Source organism: Prenolepis imparis, unplaced genomic scaffold, assembly GCF_030444845.1.
Source record: "Prenolepis imparis isolate NDT839.2.m4 unplaced genomic scaffold, iyPreImpa1.0 SCAF_2, whole genome shotgun sequence".
Taxonomy (NCBI): Eukaryota; Metazoa; Arthropoda; class Insecta; order Hymenoptera; family Formicidae; genus Prenolepis; species Prenolepis imparis.
Genome location: NW_028141160.1, coordinates 18,236,744 through 18,264,300, shown reverse-complemented (window position 1 = coordinate 18,264,300; position 27,557 = coordinate 18,236,744). Strand labels below are relative to the sequence as shown.

Here is a 27,557-nt window from a genome sequence, read left to right as displayed (position 1 = left end):
AAAATTATACTGAGAAATTGTAAAACCATGCCAAAAGAAAATTGAACATCACAATTGCACCTATTCTGTTAGTCGACACGTGGTTAGTTTGATTTGCATAAAAGTCTGGCTTAAATACCGGCATAGTTAGTGCACTGGCTGATATTCTTCGTTTATATTCAATTGGTCGCAGGGTCAGTTAAACCCCGGAAACAATCATATTTTGCACTTCGTTGGCTGTCATATGGCAAGAGTGACATATGGCAAGAGTAACGTTTGCGATCTTATTATACATTTCTTTTTGTACGTATTTTATACTTTTTGTATTTTTATCAGCAATTTGTGCGAGAAAATTTAATTATTCATAAATCTGAAAATGCAATCTAAAAGTTTAAATATTTGATACTAATTGTAAATCTGGCAATGTATAAAACATAAAATGCACCACACTTTTTCATTGCCTAGACTTTTCAAATTTTATTTTTTTTTTAATTATCATAATTAATTATCATAATTTTTTATTTACTTTATACACACACGATATGTACACTTAAGCCAGTCTAGAAAATTTTCATTAAAAACGAAATAAAAATTCTGGATTGTTAGAATATTTATAAATTGTACCTCATTCTTTATTTATATAATGTATTTATATAATAAAATTTTAACTTTAATTCTTTTCCCAAATTTAAGATTAAATACCAATTATACTATATCAAATATAATTTTATTGTTGTCAATTGAAATTTTTCATCTAAATATAAATTCTTAAAGTTTAATTAATTCACACTATACCAATGCAACTGAGTATAAAAACATTACTTAATGCCATTTTAATTTTCTTATTAGTAATCCGACTTTATCTATCCGCTTGTAAAATATATTTGACGTAACAGAAAAATCTATCTTTATAAGTATCTATTTTTATAAAACCAAGTTCATTAAAAAACATGTGTATTAGTAATATTAATCGATATAGTTCATCGATGAGATTTCGTTTATTTTTTTACTCATTTCTTGATCTCTCTTGGGTAAGTTATTTCAGTGTTTGTGTTGTATATTTTTCTTTCTAATACACAGATATAATATAAAAAGTTAAATAAATATATATAAGAGTTATTTCTTTGAAATATGTTTTCAAACAGATTATCATGGCGACAAAATGAAAACGCAAATGCAAATATTTCATACGCATGATATGTTATACGAATATATATAAAATTAAAATAATTATTGCACTGTAATTACTGTGTATGTGTAATTTACTTCTTTTTTTATTATATTAATTTTAAATTTGTTAAATATATATATATAAAGCATGCGCTATATATATATAGAAAAATTTAGATATATATATTGTATAAGTATTTGTAATAGTTATCATTCATAATGAAATAACACATTTTATGATTAAACATTTCACAAAGTTGTTAGATAATAATTCCAAATTATTTAAAATAAAACCTAATATTAATTATAAGCCGATGACTCCTTTCGGTTTCGCTAAGAGATATATATGTATAACGTTCACATAACTCCATCGTGCGCTGCGTTACGTAACGCAACATATTGCGATGATACGTCAGAATTTCGCCCGTCTAACATAAGGGCCTTGGGCAATAGCGATCATTTTCATTGTCCATTCTCGGTTTCTCAGACCGCAAACCGACTATTGGCATATGCATATATAAAAAGATCTACATGCCGAGATGGAGAACGACAGGTAGAAACGATAACGGGAAGAGCTACCGTAAAAAGGATATACAGGTTCTTTTACAAGACATTTTGTACGTCTAAAAAACGATGTATAAAAAGTAAAAGTAAAAAAACATAGAAAAAGAAAGCAGAACATATTAATATTTGCATATTATATGTATAGGTGCAAGTAATCGGCCATGAACAAATCAGATGTTCCATATAGAAGACATTATCGACGATAATAAAAGCAGCTAGTAGCACTAAATCAGTTCAATCAAATAAAATAGTTCGCAGTAACGTCCCAGAAAATTACGAAGCCATTTCATCAAAATTATAAAATATAAAATACTTTAGCTGTATTAAATGTTAACAGCTCGAGAAAAATTTTAGAGAACTTCAGAGAAGTTCTAATTTTAGAGAATTTCAGAGAACTGCAAAAAGGCCATATAATTTATAGTAATTTATATCTCTGACAAAACAAAGTAAGAACATTAATTGCATTTATCTAGATTACATTAATATATTTGCACAACTAAGACATATACATATATTTATGCCTTTATTTTCTTTAGCTTTATGTTCATAAATAAATTAAATAATATTAAAATTTTATCTAAAAAGTAATCATAAAAAATAAGATATAACATAATAAGAAAATAAAGAAAAAATGCGAAAATTTACACACACATACATATATGTATATTCAAATTTTAATATATTTAATTTTTTCTCAATTTTGAAATATTTTTAAATTGTCAAGCTTTTTAAAAGATAAATAAGTTCACTGTTTGTCAATGGATTGTTCAAATAATTTCAAATAATAATTAATGGTATACTCTTTTTTGTGAGATTTCTCGTCATACATTGTAAACCTGCTATAAAGAAACTATAATTACGTTGTATAAAAGTAAGGAGTATGGTAGAGTATGAAAAGGAGAGAGATGCAGAGAAGACTATAAAATAGAAAGAACGATGGAAGGTGCAACAAATAAATATACGGAGGTCGCAGGCCACTTCCGCCGTCTTTCGAAACATCAGCATTGCTAATGACGGTCGCTAGTGACGACCTTCGCCGCCCAGTCGAAGAAAAATCTCACACAAACCGACTCTTGTCCATCTCTCTCTATGTCGCACCGTCGGTCACTGTACCTTGCCATCTTTTTCTCGAAAGGCACGTGACCCCCTGAGAGGTTCATGTGCATGACACATGCGTCATGAAGCCAACAATACGAGATTCACGAATTAAACTGGCACTGCGGCGAGTAATGAGCATGGCATTTAATGAGCTGCATTTCTCTCCGGGATGCAATTTAAGATGTCGTTGATCCACGAGATTAAACAATGATGCTACATGACGTGATAATATCGATGATTCGCGATGTTAAGTCTTCAAATCAGGATTTTTGTATATTTTACAGGTCAACGTTTGCGAGGGAACTTTAATGTTGAAATGCACCGTTGTAAATGGATATATTTTGACGTAGAAATATTATATTATTTGTAAAATATTCTCTCGAGATCTAACATTGCATTTCCTTTAATGCGCAATATTAAAGATTAGACGAAGTGATAATTGATCCCATGCCAAAACATTGATAGCCAATACTGATATTTAAGACGAATCTTGCGAACCGGTAAGAAAAAAATAGTTCTCCAATTAATATTGGATATTATCTTAATAAAAGTTGAATTAAACATCGATCATCAATAGTTAGAAATTAGAAATTAAAATATTGCTTAGAAAAATAACTCTCTAACATATTTTTTATAAGAATGAGTTTTCATAAAAATAAGAAATCGGCCAGAAATGTTTACTTAAAAAAGTTGAGTGTAGCGATTAATAGTCACAATTAATAATACCAGAGTAATAATAATTGATTATATTCATTCATCAAAAATAAATAAAAACCCACTATTATATTATTATGTTATAAGTAAGACAAAATTAACTAATATTTATTTATATTAACTGTAATAATAAATGGCTAACTGTAATAAAAACTATTAACAATAAAGCGTCAGTTACGTAATTAATGCAAATGTATGACTTCGCGGTTGAGAATGACGTTTCGTCTCCGTTCCGTTCGCACAATATGTAAATAAATTGCGCAATCAATGAGCAAAAATATATCTGTCTGTCGCGTCTTGAGACGTCTACGAGACGACCTTTTGGCACGCGCAAATTTCGTCGCGCGAATGAAGGCGGGAACGTCATCAGAAGTTCAAAATTCGCGAAAGAGGTGATGACAGAGATAAAAAGAGTACGATCTGTTTGATGTCTCGCGCGCGCGTTTCACGTTATCACATCGATAAGCGCGCGATAAGAGGGTACGCGCGATCTCCGGAGGAGCAGTAAAACGCCTCGTGTATGTGATTTTTAAATTGCGTGCGACGGGATACATTATCGCGTTTCTTTTTTTTTTCTGTACACACAATCTACACGATATGGAAAGTTTTCACTGTCGTTTCACCGGAATTTCTTATTCATAGGCTGATACACTTTTATTACGTCATTCACGCATGATTGGACGCAACGAGAAATGTGTCCATTTGCCAGGATATTAAACGCTGAGAAAAAGAGCCTGTGGTACAGAAATTATTACTGCTATATACACATTAGCTGTCATTAACTTTCAAAACAAGCCATCAAATATCGAACTGAACTGGATGTCCTATTAACCGCGCCTCCCTTGATCTGTGAATTATTTGAATGGAATTTAAAGAAAATGCGATCAATCGGAAACATCTTATAGATGTGTTATTTTTCATACGACTGTTGCATTATAGCATGTTATCTCTTGTTAATTTCTCCTGTTAAAAAGTATGTAGTACTGATAAAAAGTATAGAAGCGTCTTACTTATTCGCTTACGTCAATAGGCGTACTTAGAAAACAGGTTTTTTTTCTCACAGCGAAGTTAATACCTAGAATTAATACCTGGGTTAATACCTAGTTCAAAGCCTTGATTTTATAAGTAATTATATGGACGGCATTATTAACATGCATGATCTCGAAAAACGCTACTATTTTTTTTAAGTTATAAAATCCATATATTGTTGTCTTTACACATTATTCACTGTGATAAAATTTTCTCATGTTGTGTGTATATATTGTGTGATTCATAAATAATGAAACTTATATAAGAGATAAATCAATAGATCATTTTCTATTTCGAAATAATTTTTAATTTTCAAAAAATGGAGAAGAAATAATTAAATTCAAAAATTTCTTCATATTTAAAAAATCAGTATCGTAACATTAACAAAGTCATTCTAAAGTATCATTTTTTTAGAATAAGAGCTTTATATTTAAAAAAAAAAAGAAAAAAGTAGTCATTATAAATATTCTCTGTCTTGATATACAGATGATTTGTATCTTGAAATTATACCATCGCGTTGTATTCGCGTATATTATCGCATTCATCTAATTATTCGTCGAAAGAGAACTTGAAGAATGTAGACGTGCGTAAAATATAATATCAAATAATATTGAATGTTGAAAACAGTTGGCCAGTTTCTACATTCCCGATGCCGTTGCAAGGCACAAAGTCGAAATGAGGCTACAACGTGGCGTACCGCAACACATGCATACGGATGCACACGGTCGTGCACTGCGCGAGACGCGAGACTGAAAAGGTAAAGGTGGGTTCGATGACGTCGCGTGGTCGTAAACACCTGGAAACTCGTTATCGTGACAATATAGAGACGCGGCAAGACCGTTGCATCGACAACTGCACAACTCGGCCTGTCCCCTCTGTACGGCATCAAGTAGATGCGCGGGACAAATAATTCCGTGACGAGAGAGGAAACGTCTCGCGGCTGTGTCTCCTCTCCGATATACGTTGCAGAGAGGCTCAAAATAAGAGATACATATGTTTCTCGCTATATATGTACGTGACATTGCAGTCGCGGCGGTTGAAATAAAACCTCGAGGTAAACTCGTTCAAGTATCGTTGAGAAAACATTTCGAAGATATTTTCCATAATATGTTTCCATTCATGAAGCGCTGCAACTGCATTTAAAAAAAATGCGCAATTTCAAAATATTTGTTAACGATTACTCTTATATGTATGCAAATATCAATAACATAATATTGTGTGTATGACTGAAGCATTTCTTCATTTTTGAGGGTATTTTCGGACCGAGGATCGTCGCCTGAGTCGGTTGACAGATAACGAGTGCTCTATTTTCATGCCCGGAATAGGTGCGTCTCTAGGCCGTTTATTCGTTTTGAAAGTCGACCGGAAGATGTGGGCAAATCAATTTTGAGTTCGATGCTTATTACGTCGCCCAGACGACTTGTCGTTGATAAATAGCGATGGATTTTCTTGATGAACGTCGTCATCACGTCGCGATCACGGACGGACGCGGACAGCGTGTTTTTCTATTTGTCATTTGCACGCGCAGTCCGATTGCGATCAACCCGAGGGGAAAATTTAATATGTCATGATTGCTCGTGTTTTGCAATGCCGGCAGATTCACGAGGCCAGCGAGATAGAGATAGATCTCGCGCGGATCTCGTGGATTAACGAGAAGAAAAAAAGTGAGAGGAGAAAGAGACGCAGACGAGAAAGAGGAATGCGAAGCTGTCCGATCTTTTGAAAGCGGACACGTGTGTCATGAAAGAGGCGGCATATATTTGCATAATAATTTATTTAGGAAATCACAAAATATCGTCACGAAGGAAAAAAGAAATTCGTTTTTGTCATATTTCATGATATATCGAGGTTCGCGTCGCGAAAGTCGCGTCTGATAGATCTCAATCAATTGAATCGTTCAACATCGATTGTCAGTCTTGCGACACATCTTCATCGTCATCGTCGATTCTCAAGGTCGCCGGTGATTTAGTGTCAGACTTTTAATTTTCTCGCGCACGTGGATGATCCATCTTCCACGTTGGATTTATGCCGCTTGAGATTAGCCGCTACCGCTGATCAACGCCATTACGTAATTAGTGGCATTGCCACGGAATGATCCCGAAGGTATCTGAAGGCTATGCAGGTATTCACACTCTGTTGTACTTTAATCTCTCCCTAGCGTGTGCAACCCTCGATTTTCCAACGCGTGCATACGTGCACGCGTACATGCACGCGTACGTGCACGCGTACGTGACGCGTCGTGAACATGCCAGAGATTTCCGCGGAAAGATGCCACTTGCGCTTAAAGTGGAGACTCGCCCGATTAACGTCTGAGAATTTTCGCGAGGCAATTTTCCCTGTGAACGTATAACGCGAAACATTTCGAAGTACTACTACGACAATTAATGGTCCGTTTTTTACCGTTCAATTAATATTAGAATGTTTTATTTTTATCTAATTTTAATTTTAAAAAAACCTTCATTTTCGTAAAAGTCTTATTTAAAAGCTGTCAGATTATTTAGTATATTGAAAATGAATATGTGTGGCAAAATTAATATCTCTTTGTCGAAAAGAAGAATCTACATTTATGCAAAATAACTAGAAGTGTAACTGAAAAAGTATGTTCTGAACTACTTGTATAGAATTCTAGTTTCCACGGAACAATTAAACAATTATTATATGTGATAATACATGACATCAATTTGAATGATTAGTAAGGAGATAAAAATTCTCATTTGTATCTTATCTGAATCACATAAAGCATAAAGTGTAATTAGATCTACAGAGAGAACACAGACAGAACGAAAGCAGCAAACTTTGAAAAGTTCTGTGCTTTCAAGAGACTGTGCCTCCAAAAATCATTTATTTGCTGATCAATGAAAGCTTATACCTGGCGCCCGATGCGCGACGTGACGAATCATGATAAGCGTGGTAATCAAATCAAACGTGCATATGTGTACGTCTGAATCATTGTAAATAATAATTTGATGCACGCAAGATAGCGAGATAGCGAGATAGATATGCGAGAAGCGAATACAAATCAATACTATAAAATGTGAATCTTAATTTTTTCGATTTTCTTCAACATGTGTACTGAATATATTTATATAAAATATATTAAAAATTTTTATTTTTTTTTTAATCTTATTATTTAGCTTATAATAAAATCATTAAAAATTTTCACGAAAAAGAATTTTTTCTAACTTTATCGAAGTTACTGCTATAGGCTGCACACATATACACATTTCTTGCACAAAACGAATATGTAGCTCAAAATAAAATATATTATTAAGCAAGAATGCGCTCTCTATCTCTCTCTCTCAATAATAATTGATAATGACGAATTGAAACATAATGATTGAATATTCACGAATGAAATTGTAGGAGTAACGAGGATCAATCAATCGAGAGGAAGATTAAATCGTTGTATCAATTAAATTTTCTTTCTGGGCCTGAATTTAATGACTTAAATTGTTGATTGATTGACTTTGCAAGTATTGACTTTGAAAGATTGATTGACCATTCGATTCAGCATTTATAAAGACACACAAAGATATATTGCAAATAAACTTTGCGAATAAACTTTGATCTTTACTTCGAATAAATTTTATTCAAAAGCGAGTTTCGCAGTAGTTAGGCTTAATTACGGTAGCTTGGAAATTTTATGAAGATTCACTACAGCCTGTAATAAAGGCAATCACCTCCCGAGGCACGACTCTGACTACCACGAGGTTGTGTTATTTCACTTTCAGCATTTTGTTCTAATTTTAGAAAAAATGCGTTTCAACCACTAACTCCGGAAATATAGGTTCACGGAAAGCAGAATAGAGACACGCGGATAAAGCTCCACGTTATTGCAGCGGAAACGGAAGAGATATTCCGTAAGCTGAATAAGAATGGAGTAAAATTATGTAATATAATTATTGCATATAAATTGCTTAATATTTAAATATACACTGAAATCATTAAATTTATATAAAATTATATATAATTTGTGATATATAATTTTTATATAAATATATTGTAAATTATGTAAATTCTCCCATTTCTGTGCAATACAATTTGAATTAAATAAATATATTTCTTAGACGTCTCATATGATTTGCATCAAGTTAGAGTAAATATTAAACATTAATGAGTGTATTATAAATGTATTATGACTGAATTAATGATTGTGTCGCAGACAATTTTTTGTTAGCAGCACTTTGATCAAGCATCAAATGCATCATGTATAGATTTTTAATTTGTTTTTTACAATGTATAGGTTTGTAACTTTAACTCTCTCAGCTTGATAGAGTCTTTCTTAAAAATAGTCTTAAAAATAAAACTACTGTTAACATAAATGCTCAACAAAAAAATCTCACGATTTGCACGTATTTCTAAAGATTTCTTATTTCGTTAAGATATTTTAAAGTTCTCTCAATATAAATAATCAATAAATAATTTCTAAATTATATTGTGTAGTTAAAAATTATGCGAAAGACGCAGAAAGAAGAAGGGAGGAAAAGAAATATATTCCATCATTTTTATTCAACTATAACTTTTCAAAATTTAATAAAAATTTTACACGTGACTGATCCCCACGAGATCAGAGTATCTCGCAATGACACGGGTCCAGCTCCTAAATTCCCACGACTTTGTCACGTACGATCTTGCGTCATAAAAGTAATTCATTGACTCGTTCGCATATAAGGGGTTCGCGAGCTCGCACACACACACGCACGCATCATCTACTCACACACGCATATCACAATTCGCACAAAATCAGAAAAAAAAGGCAAATAAACTGACCGCGCGCAAAGCCGGTATTCCCACCCGGTACACCACCTACACACGTGTTCTCTCCCTTTCCCCTTTCTCTTTCTCTGCGAAGAAAGCGCGAAAAGAAAAGAAAGGTCTTACCTCCCGTAACAGTATCGCCCGGTATCCCGTTCTCCTATACACGATAATCCTCGTGTCCACTTTTTTCGCGACGATCAGCGGAGGGTCAAAAAGCGGGGAGAGCGACGAGCCAAGAGGTGACAGGGGTCACCCGCGCGAAACTTTTCGCGCCGCACCAATCGAAGGTCGTTCGATTAGTCGCGAGATCGGTCGAGATCGAGCGCGGGAAAGAGAGCGATCCGGTGATGGGATGATAGAAGAAAGGGGTTGCTGCCCGGACTCGCGATTACTCTCGCGTGACACTCGATCGCAGGTGAATCGAACGACTGCTCGTGCCTCTCCGCGTGGTAGCAGATCGGAGCCGCGTAAGATACGATCTATCGCAGCCTGAGGCCGAGTTAGGACTGTGGACTCTGACAGACCGAGGCCCCGCTCGCTCTCTCGCTCGGCGAGTAACCAGGCCTACCAACTCGCTCTCCAACACGCTCCTCGCACCTCGCTTCTTCTCCTGACGCCGGCGGCGCGACACAACGACCCCACCACCGCTACCAGATTCCTGGTGCACGCCTGGTAGCGCGGGCGAAGTGGAAGGAGCGCGAACGGCCGTTCCGTTCCGTTCCGCGCCGGTCGCTCTCTTCTTGGTGAACAGGCGCGGCGGAATCGGCGAGACACTCGGCCGCGACTCAATCATCGGGGGAGAAGTGTGAGTCTATACGCGCAATTGTGCCATGCGTGTGTGGTGGTGCCAGGTGGCCCGAGTAGCTGTGAAATGCTTGCAATACTCGTGACCGATGTATCTTCAGCTTTGATAAACAGCATAATTTCAAGGAATGTTTATTGAGTTATGATCGGCGCATATGACATCCATGAGATTTTTGGAAACTGTTTAGAGCTGCACGAAATAATAATTGATAGCCTCTCTCTCTCCAATATTAATAACTAGTACTATGAGCCAAGAAAGGAAAGAAAAAATAATTTCTTTTTCCGAATATTTTTTATCTGATCTGATGGGATGTATGAAAAATCTTGCGTAAAATAAAATTAAATATTTCTTTTTATCTTCCTTGTTTATTACGAGGCTGCAGAGAGGATTATTCAATTCATAGTTAGTTTTAATTAATATACAATATATGATTTAATGTAAAGTATCAAAATAAAACAAATTTTATTTGCTAATTGTTCAAAATTCTCGTCGATAATTATAAAACAATTTACGTACTTTTATGTTCTATCGTATGTAAATTATCTTTAATTTTTATTATTTTATTATTTCAAAAATGTTTTTTTAATAAAGAAAATATCGAATAACATCAATATCTGATATCTTTATCGAGATAATTATTGTTTTTATATTTTTAATTATTGTTTATAGAAATATTTGTTGTTGTATTAATTATTATTCCGAGATAATTATTATTTTGCAAGTTTATCAATCAATTAAGTAATCATTGACGTCGAAGACAAAAGACATACATTTAATTAATCTCGATTTTACCATAATCACTATAAAGTGTGCAGTTTTGTAAAAAATTCAATCCTTTTAGAAATGTAAATCGTTTTATAAATGTAAACTCCAATTGGATTGTCAGAATACATTACATCGTTAATTACGAAATACATTGCAGCATGCGCTGTATTTAGTTATTAGCTGACGATCTGTCACCTTAAGCTTCGACATTATATCTTTAATATATCGAGTTAAGTTACACTTTAACTCTTAATATAAACTCAGTTATGCAGATTTTATGTACCTTTGATATGTATTGCATCTGTTCCCGAGTTTTTACAACATCAAAATGTAAAAATTGAATTGCAGAATACGTTGAAAAATGTGTAGCTTAGAAAGGGCAGTTAGATCTTAATTTTTTGACATAATCTCCGAAAACCTTGAAGAAAGAAGCACGTATTATGTGTTCGCTATCTTGAATTTAATTAATCATGAAGGCTGTGAGAATTCAACTGCTTCATCGCCAATTATTTCTTATTTTTATCTCTTATATTCAGGTGCAATAATAACATCTATATTCAAGAAAGATAAAAAAATTACAACAAAGTCTATCATTTTTATTGTTTTTTTCTATTTTGATCGTCTTAATAAATATTTATATAAATATTCTAAAACTGCAGATGTGTTTTAGATGTTTTAACAAGCTCAATTAAAAAATCATCCACGTCACCATTGCTGGACTTGTATTGCAGCGATTATTTGCAATTATGCAATCGTTAACTAATATAACACATTTCGCACGTGATTCGTGAAATTGATAAATTATACAAGAATCGCTTTTATCAGAAGTTAAACTCGGAAATTGCATCCTTTCTTTCAGTGCGAAGAAACGCTCGCTATCAGGTAGCCGGTTACGCTGTCGATAATCATACCGGAAATGAACGTTGGGTTCTCTAATTATCTCCGTTAAAGTTAACATTTCAAAGAGGAAAACATTTAGATAATCCGCAGGAGAATAAATTACACGACGTCGTTGTCGTGAGAGCAACGATCGGGAAAGATCTATCGTCCACATTTATTTCGGTATATTCGTCCAGCAATCAAGAACTTTCATGATTGTGCGGATCTTCCACTAGACAGCAATAAATGACCCTGTCGTAACCACGATGACACCAACCGTCGGGCTGCCCGTCGAGAAACAACCTTGAAGAAAATGGATATTCCGATCCGCGTTGCGACAGGAAGTAGGCGTTGTACTTTTGCAAAAAAAAACCGCTAATACGTATGTTAATGAGCGCGTAATGCAAACAGTAATGAGACGACCAATGCCAAAGGATTTGACTTCCTGTACTTGGAGAATGTACAGGAACCTGGATACGCGTACGTATATATGCACGGGCGAAATCATTTTTATTCTTTACTGAATACATAACTAAGGTAAACGGACGAAGTAGAAGAGAAATTTATGACTAATGTCAAAAAAATGAGTATATTTAGACCAATGAGTCTTCAAGCACTAAAAATATGGCATGATTAATTGTCAATAATTAAAAAAAAAATATACAACACTCTCCATGTATCTTAAAGTCTTTATTCTATCGAGACTAACAGAACTACTTTTGAACTTTGCTCAGATCTTCCTCAATCAAAGGTTAATCATTTGCGATTATGATTCACTAATAATCAACTTTTAGTTCTGAGCAAAAGTCGAAACTAGTTTTGTTATTGTAAGAGTGAATTTTTAAATTGAAAACTGGCATATTTTAAGTATAGAATCGCACGAGCACCAGTATTTGAAGATATTGATTTTAATATTCTCACTCAGATTTTTTTAGGAAAGAATAAGTGCCATACGCATGATCTCTATTTATTTTAAAACTAAAGTAAGAAAATTAAAAAAGTAAAAGTAAAGAGACCGAAAGATTTAAAAAAGTAGATTGATATTATATAAAAATCGTTAAGTATTAGAATTTACATCATGTATCATTGCTGGAATTTCCTATACTCGATATTTCTCTGATACAACAAAGCAAATATAGAATGTTTAAAATAAATTTAAATACATCGCATATCGCACGAATCATCGATTACTTGAAGAAAAAAATGACGCACAATCCTTTCCTGATATTATACGTTACACGATCAACTATCAATGATTCTCAGAATACTGAATTTTTTTTCCCATTCCTCATATATATATTAATGCACTTTCAACGAATAGAACAAGACGCGAATTATAAGATACAAAGAGCGTTAACTAAATGCTGCCTTAAAATGACCTCGATTGAAATCTCTCGACCGATACAGGTGGATGTGGGGATCCTTCTTCGGTCATACATATCGCAATGAGGCAATCGTACTCTCGTCATGTATTTTCTAATCTAAAAAGAGATTCCTAGAAGGCACGATATATGTATAGAGAGAAAGGAATACCCAGCAGGAGAATCGAATCGAGCTAAACGCCTAGCGTGATTATTATCAACATGTAATTATTATACGGATCAACGATTAAGGCGTTATTGCACGTCGAAAATCATCGAGTCATTAAAAAAATATTGACGCTTATCCCCGACTTGAGGATCCGTTCTTCTTTTAACGAAGAGAAATATTAAGGAATACTTGTACTGATAAAAAAATAAAAAAGAACTCGACAAAGAATGCTCTTTTTTAGGTAGATTAGATAAGTTCTTCTGTCTCTCTGTTTAACTGTTCTATTATTATACTTTAGAAGATATAAATTGACTGAACACTACGAACGTGCCGTTAACTGCCTAAGCATTGTAACTGTCCATAATAATAATAATTGTGGCTTTGTCCATAATAATTCGCGTTACAGCATCTTAAGTTTAATCTCACGAGTGGAAGTGCGTCCTTAAGGACGTATATTACGATTATCTCATTGGACATGCTCAGAAAATCGCTCAATCACGGCCAGCTAGTAATCTTTTACGATGAAACGTTATGAAATACAGGTGATTAGGGTCAGATTGCATCGGGTCACACGTCATTGAATTACATCACAATCATAATTTTCTCAAATCGTAATTTTTTTTGTTTCACGAAATTACATCAATTAAATTTATATAGCAATAATGCAACTAGCTCTTAATGCGAATAATTGAAGTAGAATATTGTTGATGTCGTAATTCCATAAAATAAAAAAAAATTATGATTTGAGGAAATTATAAGTAATAGTAACTTAATTCGACGACATGTGAAATTGTATTAGATCTGAAATTCAAATTAATTAAATATGTACGATTTAAAGTACCTCACAACACGTAACTCCGTCAAAATTAATTAAATCAAAATATATATATAAAAAATGTGAGAAAAATATATATAAAAAAATATTAATGAATAAAATTAAAAAACGGTAACCATGTTCGCGATGATCAAATAATCGTCTGATTATTCGCTAATCGGCTAATGTCAGCTCTCGTAACGAGTAACGTAATTATTGAGTAATGCAACTCAATCTATCGCATGCAGGTCCTATGTAGATGGCATTTATAATCGCATCCTCATTAGTCATGGATCACCGAAAGGTTTGCAACGTACAATCGCTCGTGTTAACAGCTTCGCGCGCACGATAACGAGCTATGCAGGTGCAATGCTCGCGAGATTATACGTCTGTATGTTCCTTTTTCTTTTTTATTTCATTGGGATCACACTCAATAGCAACATGAATGGTACGATTAATAGTCGACTCACGCTAGTAAATAACCACCGCTATCTGTTTTTTTTTCCGCATAAAAACTTCCTGATTTCATTTCCAGCAACTTATCCATTTATAGATAAAAAAAACTTGCAGTTGCGATATAGACACGTGTCATTTTTTTCTAAAGTTAATTCTCCTTGTATTACTTCTTTTTTTGTTAAACTCCTATAAACGGGGACACATGATATATTTTTGTTCCAATAGAGAGAGACGCCTTCATCTAGTGTCTTAGAGGACCACTTGGAGATAGAGCCGTAGTAACTCTATAACATAAGCGTGCCAGTTGGTGGCAAATTTGCGGATGCGTGCAATTGGCATTGCCCTGCGTCCATCTATATATTGACAGTGGCCGACAGTGGCAGTCCAATCGGCAGCTATGAAGCAGTTAACTTAATATAGACGCACTCGGAATGTGTGCCATCGGCGACCTCGAGGCCTTCCCTAGGTCAGTGCTAATTCTCGAGAACAGACCCACCTCTTCCGAATTTCCGGCCGCCCTTGAAGGTGTCGTCGGTGCGGACGACCCTCGATCAATCCCTCATATTTTTTTACTTCAGTTTTAATCTATTCTAATAATAAATGTATATAAAATAATATACATACAGTTATTACATCTCGCGCACATTAAGTCATCTTTCTTCTCTTGCGTATTTATAATTTAGATCTGAACATAAAAGCAATAGTAAATTTAATATTTATATAGTCTTGTATCCAATGAGATAATAGGATTTTTTTTTACTTAAAACAGCAAAAAAAATAAAAATATGAAGAAACGTAAATATAAAAATTAAGTCTTAATATTCTTGATATTTTTTAATTCAATTGCAATTTATCTATGCAAAAGGAAATAGTTAGTTCGAATCTAAATCGTAAGCGTTAAACTGATTATCACATAAGAGCGACTATGCAGATTTACCGTCAATGTCAGGTCTTCGATAAACATACAACATACAATGACCGCTTTCAGTGCTTTCACTGCAGTATAGGTCTTTCACAGATATTCGATTTGCAATGTACATACGTATACATATAATGATACCCGCCACAATGTTGCAGCCTTCGTGATGTTATCGGCGAAAATAGGCTTAAAAGAATACTAATCATTCAGGAAATAATTTCGGATTTATAAAAAATTGCTATCTGACGGAAGAACACGTACATGCGCAATACAATATATTACGCTGGACAAGCTCCAGCTTTATTTAGCAAATAAAAAAAAAACATACATATGCTAGCATAAGTCATGTCGCCGTCATGAGCTGTAAACAAAACGGAAGATTTAAAGGCTGTCATCGTTATTTAACGTTTCGACTTATTATTTGCGGTATACAGATTTGCATTTATCCTTATACATTTAGCGCTGTAAATTGATAGCGCAACAAAGTTGCTTTAACAGCGAAGAGAATACATATATCAAGAAATATTAGAATAGATATTTATGTAAATATATATATATATATATGCATCGAGCATAAACAAAAATTTACACCGGTTTGTTAGTTTACATTTGTGTACGAAATAGTGAATTTCCGATGTGCGACGACGAGAGTAATCACAAAGTGGTCACGCAATTCCAATATTTTCGTTAAGTTCCCTTCGTCGCGAAAACACGAGAGAGACTCTTTGTCTTATCAGTCTTAAAGACGACGAGGGCCGAATCAATCCAACGCGTGATCTCTGGATAATTAGTGTGATTGAACTTGACCTTGCAATTCGAGCGCAAAACGGCGTGACAAGATTTTCGGCGTTTATCTTTCAGTCAGTAAATTTTTTTCATCATTGCGTAATATGTTATTACAGATTATTAATGCCAAATAAATTAAAGATGAAATTATTTACAAACATTTAAGAAAATAATTATATACATATATATATATTGCGATATAATTATCAAAATCATTTAAATATAGCTATTTTAAAAGAATGCCAATGTCATCTAGCATATTATCTTTGAATTCTGAATTTCATTAACTGTATAAAAAAAATTCAAATGATTACTATTATCTCGCTTGAACTCTCAGTCATAATCTCCGGACCGGTGATTATTGAAGTAATCACCTGTTTTTAGTAACTTTAAAAAATATGTCCATTAATTTGATCGTTGAGAGATTGAATAAAGTTGATAGCAGGAAATTGAGGGCGGGGGGAGTGTGACATAATCCGGCGGGAACCAATCGAATTAAATAAATCGGCGATTATGTTAATTCCCTGTTGATAATCTTTCCGCACGCCGATGAGCGATTAATCAAACCTCGACGTCCGACGAGCAATTTCGTACGAAAACGTGTTACATATTAATTATCCACGTGCAATTTGCACGCGGTTTGTATTTTTATTTGTGCCCCTCCCCGCACAATATATTAATTCCATCATCTAACCCACACGTAACGTATACATATAATGTATAACGCAATAGATATTGGCTATAATAATATACACCACACCGGGTGTTATTATATATTACACAAATCGAAGTTTGCGTGTTCCTCGTTTTCCTCGCGAGAGATACTCGTCGATTACGGATGACGCGTCGTCCTTATGTAGGACTTAGCGCACCGCTCTTATACCGAGCACGCGCGTGCGACGCATACTCTTGTTAACTGCAAGTAATTACGTGCCTTACGTAGCAACGAGACACACGACATTAAATGCGGCTTCTCGGAGAATTATAAGCTCTTCGCGCTGTTTGTTAATAAAGCGGAGACGTGAAACAAGTGCGGGACGCCAGATGATTTCAGAGATCTTCATTATATCTTTGTTACCATCATTCAAGGTCATCGTTTGTCGTTTATCGTAATTTTTATTAAGAACATATGTAGATCCGCGACGCGAAAAAAATGTGGACGATTAATCCGATAATCTCATTACGTGTTTTTCAGCTGCTGAGAGAGAGAGAATTTCGCGGCTCATCTCGATCTCCATCATATACTGTCCTGGTTAATACGTCGCTCGACCAACATTCATACACGATTCATTTGCACTTCGGGGATTTCCGAACACCTGCTAACGAGAAAGTAGCACGGCACTTTGTATCCCAAGTGAATCAGCTGTTTACATTAGTCGAGATGCTATATCGGACTTTTCGCTCTTTCAAAGCAACCGATCATATCAAATGTACTTTGGCACGCGACAGCTTAATGACGAAGAGATCACAAGTACATCCTCGTGGGGAATTTTTTTTTTTTTTTTTGATAAGACATATTCCTCCAACTACTGTTCCACGAAAACCTTAGTGAATGAGTTCTCTGATTTGCGAAAAATATGTTGTACTGGAGATTAATCGTAAAACAGCGGCGATTAATTTAAAATTACGATTGTTACTAATTGTAAGCGTGACAAGATATAATAATGATATCTTCTAATGAATTATTAAATATCTACAAAGATCCACTGCTATAGATTTCGTGAGAAAGTTGAGGGACAGTTTTAAAACGAAAAGAGAAAAAAAGAAAAAAGAAGAGAAGAGATTATGTCTCTAGAGAGAATTATTTAATATTAAATAATAAAATTATTTTCATAAATAATATATATTCGTATATATATTAGAAATAAAAATATTTAATAAATTAAAACAAACATACAATTAATTTTGGAAGATTTTGACCTACTCAACTTTTGAATTAAAAATAGATGAGAATTATTTTCTTCAAGTAACTTAAAATGTACTTTAATTTTAATTTTAATCAGAATTTAATATTTAAGATTTAATCACTAAATCACTTCGCATTGAATATTAAAGAGAGAACTGCATTATATCTATATATTTTTTTCTTTGCTAAGTTAATACATTAAACATTAAGTGATTGTAATAAACTGTAAATTGCATAGTAAGAAAAATATAGCATAATGTGCAAAAACAGAATCAATTTTAATGGGAACAAATTGAAAATGAGCGATGTAAAAGTGTAATTAATTCTAGTAACTGATGACTTTAACCATTCATTCGTGTGTCTTGTAATAAAATCTAGTAGTGCATAAAAAATATGCGCCTCGATACAAGCATTATTAAAATTATCATACTTTTTTCTTACAATTAGTCGTATTTAACTTTATATCTACCGTATATCACAATTACAACATCGTAGTGGCCTCGTTCGCGATATGCGCAAATCGCGGACATCTTTACAATTTCTCAACTAAAGCATGCGTGCATTTCCTTTTCATTTCGCGCGGATTTGAATATAAACATTATGAAGACAATATCGTACAATAAGTGTATTTTGATAATAAAAAATATAATTAACCCATGATTATCTTCAATGGATATAATTTACAGCCGACAGACAAGTAAAATTAAAATATAAGTATGTGATAATCCCTATGTATTAATAATAATAATAATAATAATAAAAACGGATCTATATATATGTCAAAAAAGCAGAAAAAAATTGACTGACAGGTTTCCGCGGCTTTTCACGAATCTGCTCTCATGCTTGTGCATGTCTGTCCCACCTTTTTCGTCTCCCGTGAAACGAGCCGTTGTTTTAAATGAACCGATAAAGTGCCGGCATCGCGCGAAGGTATTACGATACGCCTACACTCCATACGGACGGCGTTAGCACGAGAATGTTATGCGTTAATGGACCAACTTCCCGGACATGACGAGTTTCGACGACCGCAGCGAATCGTCAGCTGACAATGACATTGTCACGTTGCAGACGCCGCGAATCTCTTGCCGCGAATTTCTTTCGCAACGCTCTTTTGTATCTGCGACAATACGCAATATAAATGTCATAATTGCGAGCGGTAAATAATGTAAATCTGGATACATATCCTCAAGTAATGGTCATTAGGTTAATTCGATCCGTTAGGCACAGGTGTTACAAAATACTCCGCCGTATATTTCGCGTTCAGGTTCTCGCTCTCCGCAGTTAAGTTTCTGTAGTACTAGTTTCGATCTTTACTAATAAGATCCGCAGAATCTGAGAAGAATACTACGTACATATAAAATATATTGCAAAGTACTTTATAGTATGTACATCTGTGTCTAACGGTTCGTATTATCCTAATAACTGTTAGTTGGATTTAATCTTAATTTTATTTTATCCCCCCCCCTTTCTAAAAAAGATATGTAAAGTCGATACTCGCATATATCGAAGTTTGTTGTTGTCGCTTTTTCACAATGCTCATTGGCTGTCAAGATTCGCGTTATGCGTTATATTCGTAGCATCGAGAGACTGTCATCGCAAGGGTTAGCAGTTTGACAGTTTGTTCAAAATAAAATTAAATAAAATAATAATATTAGTTTTAAATAATGTTATAATACTTTAAACTCGATTAATATTTTTGACAGTTATCAGCTGATTTCTGTCAAAAAATATTAATCACGGATAAAGTATTATAACATATTATTTCAAACATATTATTTTATTTTATTTTATTTTGAACAAACTGTTAAACTACTAACCCTCGCGATGACAGCCTCTTGATGCTACGAATATAACGCACAATGCGAATCGAAACAGACAATCATCAGCATCGCGGAAAAGATGCAACAATACTTGCGAGAATTGACTTAACTTTTTTAGAAAGGGATGTTATAATATTTTAAATTCGATTAATATTTTTGATAATTATCAGCCGATTTTTGTCAAAAAATATTAATCGCGGATAAGATATTATAACATTATTTAAAATCGGGTGGCTCATGGCACATCGGGTGGTTTCCTTATCATATAACCATATAGCCATATATCTCATCCGCCCTTTCCCAATCAACCCTTAAATATATGCGATATCAAGATTCAGTCATAAGTCGACAAGTCAGACCAATCAATCGGCCATCGATTAATTTATTCCATATTTACTTCGCACAATTCACATGTATTACAATCTTACAGATGACAACCGAGCGGCGAGAGAATCGTGATCTCTCTCGACCGCATTTTTTCTCAATTTAAGATTTTCTTTCGGATAAATGAATGAAGAAAGAAAGAAATAACACAGAAGGGAAAAAAATCGCGTGAAAAGAGAAGATCGCGTGGGAGCGCGAAAATATTATATACACCATTATCGCTATAAAAATGTTATAAAATAAATAATTTCTCACTCACCGATAGGTGCAATAGCGGAGTTGTACACAGCACACATTGATCTGAAAACAAAATATTCAAATTATGTATATACATATGTCGAATATCTCAAACAATATAGTTTAGAAAAAATGGTTTTATATTGCATACCTCACAAAAAATATATATATATATTAATCAAAAATAAGATATAACATATTATTTACAACATATTACTATTTTTATTTTTATAATATTATTTTAAAATTTAATTAGCAAATTTTCGCTTTTTTAATATTTTTTGACAGAAATCAGCTGATTAAAGCGTTAATTTGCTAATTAATTTTTAAAATAATATGTTATAAAAATTAAAATAATATAATGTTTTAAATAATATGTTATAATAAATTTATTTATTAAATACTGAGAGCCGATGAAAATATTTCTTAATTTATTATAATATCTTATTCTCGATTAATATTTTTTGACAGGAATCAGCTGATAACTGTCAAAAATATTAATCCAGTTTAAACAAACTTTATATTACTTTTTTTAACATAAAATCGAAGAATGGCGCGCGCTATGCGCGCGCTTGTGTTGTTCTAGTTTTTTTATAAATAAGCTATTTGATTATACATAGATTAAGACGTCTATAAAATATTTAAAATTATTAAGCTTTCTTATGATATTTTTAAAAAGAATCGATCAATCAAAGCTTGTTTCAGTAATATAAAGCTTAATAATAAATTCACTAAAATTTCAATAATAAACTTCTTTATATATTTTTATTTCAAGAATCATGTTCGTCTTATCAATGTTAATAATAGTTATTTCACACATGCTCTAATATTTTATACTTTTATAATTGATTAATTCTCATTCACGCAGTGCATAATTATTTCGCACATCGAGCGTTATCAAAATTTGCTTTTGCGATATCTGAATATATTATAAATAAATAGAAAATATAATTAAATAGAAATATTCAATCAAGAAAATTATTTTAGTGTATTGGTATCGCACATTTTGTTCTGTCAAATTATATCGTAGCAAAAAATGAGCGATAAGAAGATAAGATTGACAAAACTCTCACATTAAAGATAAAAAAAGTTCACACACCTTGAACATTACGCCTTACAAGAAGAATTTACACGCAAGACTGCCTTATCCTTGCGCGAGAATTATCATTTGTCCATCTATCAATCTCTCATCTAATATTAACATAAGATGAAAATACAATGAAAGAAACGCGATAGTGAATGCAATTGTTGTTCATGCTCGTCCATATATCCATGTTTTTCTTTCACATTCTCAACTCTAACATTTTATTATTGTAGCATGGATGCATAACAAACGTAATTATTCTCGCACAAAGAAGTGCACTTTGCCTTTATATCGGTGCGAACAAAGGTTTAACTTACAATACAGTGACTATAACCAAAAACTTTATAACTTAACACAAGAAAGACGTAAATTAATCAATTTTATACCGTTGAATATTTTTTCTTACTGATAATTACTCGTCAATAATGGCCAGCTATTATAATCATGGACTTAATTAATAAAAGATTAATTAAAATATCAATTAAATCCACACAAAAATAGGTACACCTCTAAAAGAATATGTAAAAAAAAGTTATCTTATATACAATTAATAAACTCATATCAGGAAAAATAATTTTTTCCCCAGGTTTCCATAGAATTGAGTCTGCATTTAATAAGAAATTATAAATCGATGAAACGACTTCAACCTCCCCTGTTCTCTGTATATATTTGTATAATATTTCAAATAACATATTCCTATATATACAATCAATCGTTACCATGATTTTTAATAATTTTAAAAATTATATCTAACATCCACAAGTCCTGACGTTGTCTCGCGCATTGCAATAAACCACGGACGATTGCGAATTGTGAAGAAAGGCGAATCCTTTAACAAAATATGTTTCCGCATACGCGTCATGTGTTATTATTTGTTAGAGTTTACAAACCGAGACCGGTTTCTCTTCGATTTATTCCATCTCGTGTACAATCGGCAATCTACACAGTACGCTTAGCAATGTATGCAGCCAGAGAGAGCAGTGTGCCTGCTCTTATCTCTTCTCCGTCACCTATGGTTTTGCAATTTAGGCGTGTGCAACATGAGATATTGCAGCCGCGGCGCGTAAGCGATTTCTATCACTGACTGAAATCCTTGTCGTATCGGTCTACAGAGTCGGATCCAGTCAGCATGCATGCTCTGAAATGCAAGGCGAGAGGCTGAATATAAAAAAAGGCCCGTATAAATTACAACGTGCGACTGATGTATAATATGTAGATATGTAAGTGAGGCGTTTGCATGAGGCAAAATTTACGATTGAAAACACGTGCATCCGCCATCGCGACGGACACGCGAGGACAGAAGCACGGAGGAAAGTTTTTTAACCTAAAATATGCCGTACCCGTACTTGCATAATTATATTTATATAATCAAACACCGAGGATATCGAGAACGTGAACTTTTGCCACTTATTTTTCTGCGCGTTAATTTCTTTCCGGATTAAATTAAATTTTTCCCTGTCATGTTTATGATTGCAAACACGAGGCGATGGATGTGGATTCGAAGAAATTAAATTAGTATTCGCGATTTTAACGATTGTTTGATATCTACATCTCGCATTTTATCGTTCTATTGACATGTCGCACTTTAATCGTCTTACAAAAAAAATATCGTGATGAAAAATACAGCAGCATAATTATAAGAAACTAATAGCTTATTGTTAGGCGTGACAATATTAAAAAAACAACAAACAATTTATACTTTACAATTTTAGTATCTTTAGCACAGTTTTAGTTCAAAATAATCGATATAAACAATGATAATTTTTTCATAGAAAAGGACCGAAGCAGCAACGATTACAATACATTAAAATTTCAACAAGCGCGGTTAATATAACTGCAAGCTGTAACTGCTGATATGTGTAATATGTATTCACGATAACATTACAAATATGCATGTTCCATTTGCAAGTTGTTTGTACAACTGTATACTCTTTGATCGCGCTTCTATGCGACAGCCGCAATAGTCAACGAAATTAAATTGCGAGTAAACAAAAGTCGCTAATTGTTTCGAAATTTATTTCAATTTATCTTAAAAAGAGAAGATTTGCAATGATTCTGTCAAAAATAATTTAAAATAGCGTGTTTAGATTTGGCTGAATCGTGTTACATTGAGTAATATGCGTCATGCATGTTTAAATTGTTTTCATTTATATAGACGTGAAAAAAAGATCGCGTAAAAATGCACGCTATAATTTTTTGAAACGTGTTTGGAAATTGTTGATATAAAAAAAGACAAAAAAGTTGCGACAAATAATTCCTCACGTCTACAAGAATTAATTTCGATCGATGCAACAAAAAGGGGAGAGAGAGAAGCAATTATTAAAATATACACCATCATTTCGAGACATGCAGCCTGTACAATACTACATATCGAGACAAGGTCAAAATGATCTTTGATAAGTATTCAGAACACTGAGGTCGGGGCCTTAAAAATCCGTGAGACTATTTTGTGGCCGCGAGGGACAATACGAGAGGACGATTTTCTCGGAAGCATAAATGAATTATCATCATCGATCGTCATTCCAGCATTATATACTTGCTATCGCCCTTCGTTTCCTGTTGTGATCACTCTTTCCATTTTCCTCGTCTCTACGTAAACGGGACGCTTTTCTTTTTATATGAGGGATCATTAAATATTTGTCTTGTCACAATACAATAGAACAGGAAAATGGGAGGGACACATTGTGTTGTGTGCGGCCGATGGCCTGTGAGAGAAGGAAACATTTAATGACTGATATAGACCCTTACACGTGAAAAGAAATTTACGCGTAATACATCTGAAACTACATGCTTGGAGATATTTTCATGTTATATGTAATTTTATGAAAAATATATAATATATAGAAATATATATATAAGATTTTCAATATTGAAGCAACCAAATCCGCAAAATTTGTAAACTCTTACACTTTTGATCAATTTATGAATATATAATATAAACAGAAAGAATTGATAATATAAATATTTAGTTTTACATTTCAAACTACATACTTAATATAAACATTTAGTTTTACATTTCAAACTACTTGTCACATTATTAATCCCTGTCTTAAAATTGATATCGTGCGCGTAGGAATTATTTAATATTTTTTAAATCTGAAATTTCACCAATAAAGTAAAGTGAGCGAGAAAAATTTATTACACGTAAAAAATATATATACGACAATAAATAGTTAGTTGAAATTATTATTTTACGATTATTAATCGTTAAATAATTTTTCCCGCTTTAAAATATAATAAAATCAATAAAATTGTAGTTGTATTTGCATTTTAAAAAACATGGCGTCATATTAATTTGCATAATTAGAACCCGTTGCTTTCTAACGTTTTAGAAAATATTTGAATCATACGAATACGAATCTCTGGTTACTCCTAACAGCATCGGCTAAGTGATATGCGCAAATATAAAATCTGTTATCAGATAACAGACTATGATACATGATAACGTGTTCAAACCAGATAAAACATTTTTTTGGTCGATGATGTGATACAAGACTAACAGGAACTAAACTACAATTAAAGCTTCAAAGAAGACACTTTTGTCAGATAAAAAAATTTTGTAATATTTCTGTTACTCTTATCTCCTCGTGTGTCTATTAATTCTTCATTTTCTTCATTAGCAATAAATAAAACATCTTTATGTGAAGTATCTTAACTCAAATAAGAATATGATAAGATTAAGTTATTTCACTTCTCTGTTTTATCAAGAGATAGACAGGAAATTACGTTTGTAAGAATATTCTCAATAATGATTTCAAATTCTGCCAATGTTCTACAGAGGACAGCATTCACTTTGTATTCTACAGTGATTACAGATCTCCATCCTATCGACGGACAAATGGATATCAAAGACTATTACATACACTTTACACATTTTTCGATGAAAAAGTATTGCTGATGATCGCATATTTTGTGTATCTTTTGTTTTAGCATATCTTAATGATTGTAAAGAAAAGATCACGCGATCATCTGTTAACAAATGACGGCGTCTACAAAAGTATCCGCAAATACAAAGAAATCTCACATCATGTTTAACTAATTAACATGTCTTCGCGGTCCACTATTATGCAATAAGTTTTAAATTTTTGAAATTTTTAAATTGTTGTCCATAGATATTTACCTATGCAATGTAAAACAAAAGTGGCATTAAAAGTGGCATTTTTTTCGTATAAATATAAAAGATTATATCAGAAAGAACATATCGTTATTTCTTTTATTCTTTTATATATATGTAGATATATGTATATAAACATATATTATTATTTTTTAAATTTTATCCAGATAATTGTAATATATATCTTGTTGAAAGTCTGTCTTTTTTTTTTAAATCTGTTATACATCTTGAGAAAAGTAGGATCTCGGTGTTCTAATGTTATAATCTGATTTTTATAAATTACTTTAATTTTTTAGACTAGGGTAATTTATGGAAATCAAAGCAACATATACAACACATTTTACAGGATTAAACACTAGATGGCATGCTAAAGCAGTTTCACAAGTAAATAAGTTCGTTTCTGCAATAATTATAATTAGCTTCAAATAAATTTCTATTCTATTCTGAGATATATGCTATTCGCATATATCTCAAAATTATCAATAATCAATAGTTATATATAGAATAGCATGTATATATATAATTGAAATATAATTATAATTATTAAGTATAATTATAATTAAATTAATAACCCAGCCAGAAAATTGATTATCGAATCGACGTCGATTATTTCTGGCTGGGTTATTATAATTATTAATTTGTATTTTATACACAATAAACACTTCAGCCTTACTTTAGAATTGCTTTTGTATAATTTTCATTTAAATTAATTTTAATATAAAAATAAAAATTTTGTAGCATCATATATCATAAGAATATCAATGTTTAATTTATTATTAACAATAATAATCAATATTTATCACATAAAATTTGATAGTGAAAATTGTATTAGTGAAAACTTCATAAAAAGATATATAGAAAAAATTTGATCTTCAATCTTATTATTAACTCTATCTTATTACATTTTAATTTTCATTATTTTCTTTTTCTTTTATATTAAAGTATGGAAAAAAAAAGAAATAATTTTTTAAGTTTTATATTATACAAAATGTTGATGCGCTTTTCAACACATATTGGATAGAAACTATGTCCTACGTTGAACGTGGCATAGCAGTTTTATTTGTGATAGCTGCAAAATTATTATCTTATCTGACCTATTTAAGCTGATGTTACCGTATCGTGTATAAATACTAACTGTACCTATGACATTTAAGTGAAAAAAATTAAGACAATTTTGTCATGAAAAAACAAGAGTGATTTATTTGAAGCGTATTGTTTCTATTGCATATATGAAGAATTATAAATTTAATATTATATTCTTATATTCTTGCAGTTAATGCATTGAATCAGAAAAAATATATAAATATATATTATAAATGTGTGTATATACAATATATTATTTCCAAATAACTAAAAGTCTTCAATATATTATGCTGATTGATAAGACAGACTTGTTCAAATCGACCTATAATTTCTCATTGGCATGATAAATCCGAGTAAACAACATTGTTTTTATCATACGTATTTTTCAGACGTATATAAGTTTCTAATTATAAGTCACGTATATTTTTATATAGACGAGCAGAGAAATAACACAATTTTTTATTAATATCTAATATATCTTTTTGCATGTAATTATAATTGTGCTTAATTGATTTAATGCAATTAGAGAAAAAATAGCGCGCTAAAACTAACTTTTTTGTAACGTTCCAATATTTTTGAGATTATAATTATTTTTCACGGGTTATATAGATATTGATATATTTATTATATATCATAAAATGTATGAAACATATATTGTATATA

The 27,557-nt window shown here is 32.5% G+C and overlaps 1 protein-coding gene across 3 annotated transcripts in view; it reads right to left on the bottom strand.

Annotated features, from left to right (window-relative positions):
• The window catches only part of Wdp (Leucine rich repeat protein windpipe), a 44,240-nt gene that overhangs the window by 14,974 nt on the left and 1,709 nt on the right, over window positions 1-27,557 (bottom strand). The window contains exons 1-2 of one of the 3 annotated variants that reach the window (XM_083031443.1): window positions 21,713-21,736; window positions 20,636-20,676 (exon numbers count right to left, since the gene is read on the bottom strand). In XM_083031443.1, the coding sequence (XP_082887569.1) occupies window positions 20,636-20,676; window positions 21,713-21,721 (50 nt within the window). In that variant the 5' untranslated portion in view covers window positions 21,722-21,736. Of the gene's footprint in view, window positions 1-9,435; window positions 9,885-20,635; window positions 20,677-21,712; window positions 21,737-27,557 lie in introns of those variants that run through there. The other 2 variants (XM_083031442.1, XM_083031444.1) reach the window with 2 other exon arrangements.